General features: G+C 43.5%; 1 protein-coding gene across 1 annotated transcript; it reads right to left on the reverse strand.

The window, feature by feature from the left end:
- Positions 1–1,813: 1,813 nt before the first annotated feature.
- LOC109208874 lies at positions 1,814–7,443 on the reverse strand. Its single transcript, XM_019372028.1, has 7 exons — positions 6,898–7,443; positions 6,690–6,814; positions 6,181–6,314; positions 5,359–6,110; positions 5,238–5,306; positions 4,770–5,066; positions 1,814–2,020 (listed from the first exon to the last, which is right to left on the reverse strand). The coding sequence occupies exons 1-7, from the start codon at positions 7,441–7,443 to the stop codon at positions 1,814–1,816; spliced, it is 2,130 nt and encodes a 709-aa protein (XP_019227573.1).
- Between the last annotated feature and the right edge of the window lie 1,217 nt (positions 7,444–8,660).

The raw sequence follows: 8,660 nt of genomic DNA on the forward strand, positions 1-8,660 counted from the left end.
TAGTTTTGAGGTTTATTAGTTTCCTTTAAATTGGTATTAGTTTTAATTATAGCTTAATTAGACAGGTTAAGAAATAAAGGAAAAAGGATTAAAAGAAAAGGAATTGAAGGAAAAGAAATTTGGCTTGTTGGGTATGCATTTGTCGGGCCAATTTTAAATGCAATTCATTGACCCAATAATTTAAACCCCTGAAACCCGTCCAAATCGCCCCAAACCCGGCCCAGATCCGGTCCAACACCCCAGTTCCCCCCAAAACGACGTCGTTTAGTTTATGTGCAATCCTAGCCGTCTAGGTATTTTGATCCAATGGACGAGAAGTGGGAACATTTTAATATATATATGTCCAAAGACGCCCCTTCCCCCTTCTCACAGTCTCTCAGACCCCAAACACCCAAACCCTAATTCCGCCGCCTACCACCGCAAACCGCCGACCGGAAATCGCCTCCGCCGGCGGCGATTGGTGAATCACTCCCAAATTTACACAAAAGACTCCTCTCATCCTCCTCATACCCATGACACTGTTAATCTCCTTCAAATCTCACTATAGTTCCCCAAACATCCCAAACCCTAGCGCCGCCATGGACTCCTCCGCCGTGTCCGGCGGCGCCACCACTCCAAACACCCCCAAAATAACACCCTTGAACCCCCATCCTCCCCTCATTACAAATCCACACTCCTTTCCCTTCAAATATTCCCTAAAATTCTCGAATTTCAAATCAAAAGAAGCAGAACCCTAGAACTTGGTTTAGCAAGGCTTCTCCTCCAGTCTTCGTAAGTTTTAGGTTCAATTTCACCATGGGATAATGTTACTTGACTGTTCTTGACAAAGAACAGTTGATTGACATTATCTTGCGATTGAAATTGGAAGGCAGTCGTGTTCAAGTTTAATGGGTATGTTTTCTTAGTTTTACTCTTCGTTTATTTCACCTTGTACGTGAATTTTAATTTGTGCATTGATCAGTGTTCTTAGTTTTTTTTTAAGTTTTTGATTTCCTTTTCTTCTCTGTTCATACTGATTCTCTGTTAATTTTGTTTGTTTCTTAGTTTTTGGTTTGACTAATAATAGATAGTAGTAGTTTTTCAATCCTGAGTTCAGTAGTTAATTCAAGCTTAAGTTAGGGTTATTTGGATTTGTATTCAAATTTTGGGGTTTTGTTATAATTGAATGTCATTTGGTGACTGCTGAGTAATTCTAAGCCTTGGTAATTAACCATGGTCATCTTTGACCAAGTTAAGGGGGCTGGAGTTAGTTTAACCTAGGTTAGTAGTTTCAGGGGTAATATAGGTAATTCAATTAAAGAATCTTGCAGTAATTGAAAATAGAAGCCCCTAGAAGCTTCTAGATTGGGTTCTAATTTGAAATTCTGAAATTGAGTAGTATAACTTGGGTAACAAGTTAGTACCCTAAGGGCTTTTAAGCTAAAAACTGGAAATTAAGAGGGGGCTAAGGTGTAAAGTAAAAATCTGAAAGGTGCCCTAATACTTGCCTATAAAAGGCAGTATACCCTGCCTTGCAAGTCAGGTTTTAGGGGCTAGAAATCTGAAAATTTGAAATCCAAGTCTAAAAATCAGAAAATTTGAAAAAAAAATTGAAAGTTTGAGAGGGAATACTGAAAATCAACAAAAGTTTTCTGCAGAATTTGAGAGTTTAAGTATATAGAGTTTAGATCTTAGAATTCAAAACAAAAATCCTGAAAAAATCAACAAAAATAGCCTAGAAATCCACCAGATCTACTGTTTCATCAAGTTTCAGCAGTTCAAATCCACTTCCAAGTGCTAAAACTAGGTGGAATTCACTTGTTAAGGGTCAATTTCAACCATCAAAGTCTGGTTTTAAGTTCAGCTGGGTCCTTTGCTTGATTGAACCTGATTTCTGGGGTTCGCCACATCCAACTCCTGGGTTTTTATATTGGATTTGCTGAGACTTTGCTGAGATTGCATCTGTTACTCTGCTGCTGTGTATCTGACCTCCAATTCCTCTTATTTTTGGTCTAATTTCCAGGTACTCCTTTGGCCTCAACTGACATGTGATGGTTGAATCAAATGTGTGATCGAATTTGAGGATAATGATGAAATGTTATATGTTTTTCCTACTGTTTTGCTTTGATTTAGGTGGCCTAGCACGTTTATGTTATCTGTAATTCACTCATAGCATGTTAACTCAAGTGTTACATTTAGCTTTCATTAGAATCTAGGAATTACTTGATCCGGACCCTCTAATGAATGTAATATTTGGAATGTTGGACTCATTTAGTAGTATTAGCTTTAGTACAGTTTAATTTCATTTTTAAACCTGCTATCATGTTAGCTTGGATGATAAAATTGGAATCTAGTGTGTTATATAAGCAAAGTGTTACCTGCAAATGCCTAGTTAAACGGACTTGGATGTTAAAATTGGAATTATGTCTATTTTCAGTTCCATAAATGTTTTAGGTTCTGCAAATGTGCTGTATATGTTTAAATGTTGTTCTGGAAGTAAAAACTTTAGAAAGAGTGTGTGTGGTTCATCAGGATACATACAATTTGAATATGAGCATGAAATTAGACTTAAAATCAGCATGTGAACGGAGTTGAATTGTTCATGCATTCCGCAAAATTATTAGGTTTCATTATGTTTCAAATTCAGTGTTTCTGCAATCCAATTTAAATTCAGTGCCTGATTTGGGCTCATTTATGAGCCAAAACATGACAGCCTTTTATTTGAATAAAATTTGGGCCCTGATTTTATTTATGCATGGCCCAACTTGGTTCTTAACTCACCTGGCTTCTGGGCTATAAATTGAAAGAGAATAAACAAATTTAGTTGATTTTTATACCTGTTAATTAAAATAGGCTGCTCGGGTGATTGAAATAGCCCTGTTCAGAGGCCCAAAACATTAATCAGCTTTACAGCTGAGGCGTTTTGTACGCAGGCAGCTTCAGAGATTCAAACATTAAATATTGGGCCTCTCTTTCAGGTCCAGTTGTGTCACCTTAGTCTTTGTATTTAGTTACTAGATTTTAAATTCATAGCCCATATCTAATCCTTATAACCTTAGCCAATTAGTTAAATAACATAAAAGTTCATGACCCTTCAACCTTAGTCTAGTATCCTTTAAAAATGAAATTGAGGTGCGCCGCGCCAAACGAAATCACAAATTGCGTGGCCCTCTTTAATTACTTCCATTAAAATACTTAGAAATCGGGACGCGCCATTTAGTGAATTTTCATGGCCTCCCGCAAAGTTATCAACCCGTTAGTTGCTTTAGGCGCGTATTTTAATAATCTACTTTCCTAAAATCGGGTGCACATTTATGTGACCCAAATCTAAATCCCAACGGTGTTAAAATATGTCAAAAACCACGGGTGCATTTATGTGACGTGGTCGAGACGTGTTTTAATAACGTTGCAATTCTCCTTAAAATTAAATAAAAGCGATAAATAATTTAAAATTGCACTATAGGTTGAAACATGTGTTAAAATCAGGTAATAGGCCAATTATGATAGTTTAAGCGACCGTGCTAGAACCACGGAATCCGGGGGTGCCTAACACCTTCCCCCGGGTTAACAGAATTCCTTACTCAAGAATTTTTGGTTCGCAGACTTCACTTGGAAAGTCGAAAATTTCCTCGATTTGGGATTCGAAATAAACCGGTGACTTGGGACACCAAATAAATTATCCCAAGTGGCAACTCTGATAAATAAATAATCCCATTTTAAATATTGTCACTTAAAGTGGAAAAACTCTCTTTTACACTATCCTTCGGGGTGGTGCGTAAAAAAGGAGGTGTGACAGCTGTTGTCGTAGTATCCCGTCGTGGCATCTCGTTGTGGTTCAAACGAGGTCGAACTAATGTCGATGGCCTTGGCCATTGGGATGTTGCTTCGGCTGTCGTCAAAGTAGTATCCCGTCATGGCGTCTCGTCGTGGTTCGAACGAGGTCGAACTAATGTCGATGGCCTTGGCCATTGGGATGTTGCTTCGGCTGTCGTCGAAGTAGTATCCCGTCGTGGCTCGAACGAGGTCGAACTAATGTCGATGGCCTTGGCCATTGGGATGTTGCTTCAGCTGTCGTCGAAGTAGTATCCCGTCGTGGCTCGAACAAGGTCGTACTAATGTCGATGGCCTTGGCCATTGGGATGTAGCTTTGGCTGTTGTCGAAGTAGTATCCCATTGTAGCTCGAACGAGGTCGAACTGAATGTCGATTGCCTTGGCCATTGGGATGTAGCTTTGACTGTCGTCGAAGTAATATCCCGTCGTGGTTCGAACTAATGTCGATGGCCTTGGCCATTGGGATGTTTGTATTTCGTACGTACAATGGAGAGTGAATTCTGTTCATATAATGGAGAATGTATTTCGTACGTACAATGGAGAATGAATTCCGTTCATACTATGGAGATTGAATTCCGTAGTCCCTTCATTACTTTGAACCGGAGAGTGTATCGACGGGCCGAAGTGATGAATAATGTTCCGATCCACAGGGTATCCCCTTCGCCGCCTCGTTATAAACCTCCCCGAGAAAACCCGATTGAGACAAAACTCGGGTGAGGGAAAAAGAGTACGACTTAGGTGACACCTTTCAGAAGTGGAAGTACTTGAGATGGGCGACGTTCCAGTTGTTTTGCAGAGGTTTTCCCTCCATTGTCTCTAGTTGGAATGCTCCTTTATTCGCTGTTACTACGATTTTGTACGGCCCGCCCCAGTTTCTTCCTAACTTCCCCTCATTTGGATCCTTTGATGCTAGTGTTTTGGCTTTGAGTACGTAGTCGCCAACTTTGGGTGATCTTACTTTGGCCTTTTTGTTGTAGTATCTCTCCATTTGCTGCTTCTGGGCAATCATTCTCACATGGGCCATGTCTCTCCGTTTTTCAATTTCATCTAGGTCTTGTAACCTACTTTCGTCGTTATCCGCACCGCTTATATGCGAGGATCTCAGGCTGGGTTCTCCGACCTCGACAGGTATGACTGCGTTGGTCCCATAGACAAGTGAGTAGGGCATTTCTTCCGTGCTGGATTTTGGCGTAGTTCGGTGTGCCCACAATACTTCAGGCAGTAGTTCGGGCCTTAGCCCTTTAGCTTCCTCGAGCTTTTTTTTCAGTATGTTCAGTATCACTTTGTTGGAGGATTGCTTGGCCGTTGGCAGCGGGATGATATGGCGTGGAAAGTATCCGCTTGATGTGCCATTTTTCGAAGAATTCAGTTGTTCTCTTTCCGATGAACTGGGGTCCGTTGTCATAACTGATTTCTTTGGGGATACCGAAATGGCATATAATATTTTTCCATATGAAGGCGATGACCTCCTATTCACGTATCTGAGCATACGAACCTGCTTCCACCCATTTAGAGAAATAGTCAGTTAAAATCAAAAGAAAACGTACCTTTCCTTGTCCTGCTGGCAGAGGGCCGACTATGTCCATTCCCCACTTTATGAAAGGCCATGGCGAGGTGACCGAATGGAGGAGTTCCCCTGCTTGATGTATCATAGGGGCATACTTTTGGCATTGCACGCATCTCCGGATGTAGTCCGCGGCTTCTTTTTTCATAGTGGGCCAGTAATAGCCGGCGCGAATAAGACATCGAACGAGGGTGCGATTCCCTGTATGGGCGCCGCAGTGACCCTCATGTACTTCCTCCAGTACTTGCCTAGTTAGGTGCGGTCCATGACATTTGGCTAGGGGGCCGCCAAATGTTCTTTTGTAGAGGTCATGATTTACCAGGCTGTATCGAGCTGCCTGCACCCGGAGTTTCTTGGCCTCTTTCTTGTCTTGCGGGAGTATTCCATCCTGTAAATAGTACACAAGGCGGTTTTGCCAGTCCCAAGTTAGGTTCAGAGAAAGTACCTCGATGTGGTCTATGGCTGAGTGAAGGAGGGTGATCACGCTTTCCTTGTTAATATTTTTGGTGGCAGCAGCTAATTTGGCGAGGCCATCTGCTTCCATGTTTTGTGCCCTGGGGATCTGGTCGAGGCGGCATTCGTCAAACTCTGGTAGTAGTTTACGGATTTCTGACTGATACCTCTGTAGTCTCTTCCCTTTGATTTGGTAAGTCCCGGTGAGTTGATTTACAACGAGTTGGGAGTCGCAATGGAGGATGAGTCGTCGCACGCCATACTTGAGGGCTAACTTTAGACCTGCAATCACAGCCTCGTACTCGACCTCGTTGTTAGTCATCTCTGGGCATCGTATGGACTGGCGAATTACCTCGCCCGTGGGGACTTCGAGGATGAGTCCAGGTCCCGATCCCGAGGCGTTCGAAGCGCCATTGGTATAGAGGGTCCAAAGGTCGGTACATGCGGAAGCGCGAAGCGCTTCCTGTTCCGCCGCGGGCAATATTTCTGCGCTAAAGTCGGCGACGAAATCGGCGAGCACCTACAACTTAATGGCAGTCCGCGGGTGGTAAGTTATATCGTGCTCGCTTAGTTCTATTGCCCATTTGGCGAGTCTACCTGAGAGTTTGGGTTTATGCAGGATACTTCTCAAGGGGAAGGTTGTTATTACCTTTACGGGGTGACATTGAAAATATGGTCTAAGCTTTCGTGAAGCTACGACTAGTGCCAGAGCTAATTTTTCAAGGTGAGGGTACCTTGTCTCGGCATCTATTAAGGTTTTGCTGATATAGTAAATAGGGGATTGCGTACCTTTGTTTTCGCGGACCAAGACTGCACTGATAGCGACTTCGGATACTGCCAAATATACGAGTAGGCACTCACCTGGGTCTGCTTTGACGAGTAGTGGTGAGGACAGGTACACTTTTAGCTTCCTCAAGGCGTCGATGCATTCCTCGTTCCATTGCAGCCCGTGGTCTTTTCTTAATACGTTGAAGAATTTGTGACATCTGTCCGAGGATCGTGAAATGAATCTCGACAGGGCGGCAATTCGCCCTGTTAGCTTCTGTACCTATTTTTTGCTGGTCAGCACCTTAGGTATTGTGTCGATGGCTTTGATTTGATCTGGGTTGACATCGATTCCCCGTTGCGACACGAGAAAGCCTAAGAATCTCCCTGAGGCCACGCCGAAGGCGCACTTTTCCGGGTTTAACTTCATCCCGTACCGCCTCAATATCTCGAAGGCTTCTTTCAGATGGCTAATGTGGTCCTCCTTCTTTGCCGACTTTACCAGCATATCATCGATATAGACCTCCATTATTTTTTCGAGCTGTTCTTTGAACATTTTGGTGACTAACCTCTGGTAAGTGGCCCCCGCATTCTTGAGTCCGAACGACATCACTTTATAGCAGTAAATTCCTTGGCGAGTGATGAAAGTCGTTTTTTCCTGATCTTCTTCGGCCAATAGAATTTGGTTGTAACCGGAGTAGGCATCTAAAAAACTCAGCAGTTCGTGCCCTGCTGTCGCGTCAATCAGTTGGTCGATATATGGTAGCGGGAAGGAATCTTTCGGGCATGCTTTGTTCAGATCGGTGAAGTCTACACACATTCGCCATTTCCTGTTCTTCTTTTTGACCATGACCACATTGGCGACCCATTGGGGATACTTTGATTCTCTGATGGAACTGTTGGTGAGTAATTTATCTACCTCTTCGCTGATCGCTTCATTGATTGCGACATTGAATTTTCTCCTTATCCGTCGTACCGGCAGGTAGAGTGGGTCGACATTCATCCTATGAGTGGCGATGTCCTTCGGGATTCCTAGCATATCTGAGTGGGAAAAGGCAAACAAATCGGCTTTGTCAGTTAAAAATTTACGATACTTACCTGGCTCCGAGAGGTTGTCCCCGATGTAAGCCTTCTTTGTGTTGTCGGCATCGTCCAACTGGACTGGGTCGAGGTCTTCTATGGTCGCCTTACAGGCCTCTACAATTTTTGGGTCTCTGATGGCCTAAATTGGCGGGTCGGGTTTATTTCCCGACATGGCTGATTGCTATGCCTCCACACTTGCACCTTTTAGTTGTTTGGTGTGTGTGCAATCTTGGGCGATACGATATCATTCTTGGGCGGTACGCGGCTCGCCTCGGATGCTAAATATTCCCCATAGGGTGGGAAATTTGATTACTTGATAGAAACTTGAGGGGACGGCTCGCATGGCATATATCCATGGGCGTCCTATGATGGCGTTGTAAGCTGTTTCCTGGTTCATGACATGGAATGTGGTTTCCAGTGTGACTCCCCCGGCTAAGACTGGCAGCGCTATTTCCCGGATGTCCGCTCTACTGCATTGCTAAAACCCGTTAGTGTTATGCAATGCGGTATTATTTTATCCGCGAGCCTTATTTGCGTGAGAACTCTCGGATGAATAATACACGCGCCGCTTCCGTCATCTATCATGATCCTCTTTACATCTGTATCAGCGATGTGTAATGTTATAACCAAAGCATCATAATGAGGGAAAGACAAACCATCGGCATCTGACTTTTCGAAGATGATACTGTCTTCGAAGTTATTATACCGTTCGTGGGCAACTGACCGTTGAGTTTGTGCGTGGTGGTGAACTTCACATGGTTGATTACCGAGTCGTCGCCACCACCGATGATCATCTGTATAGTACGTGCCGATGATGGTGGTTTTGGGGGTCCTTGAGATGGTTCGCGTCCTCTGGAGAAGTTGGCCCTTCCTTTATCGCTGAGCAGTTCTTTCAGATACCCCTGGTTTAGCATCCTGACCACTTCCTGCCATAGGCCTATGCAATCTTCGGTCTTGTGTCCTCTTTCCTGATGGAATTCGCAG

This window comes from Nicotiana attenuata, unplaced genomic scaffold (genome assembly GCF_001879085.1).
Source record: "Nicotiana attenuata strain UT unplaced genomic scaffold, NIATTr2, whole genome shotgun sequence".
NCBI lineage: Eukaryota > Viridiplantae > Streptophyta > Magnoliopsida > Solanales > Solanaceae > Nicotiana > Nicotiana attenuata.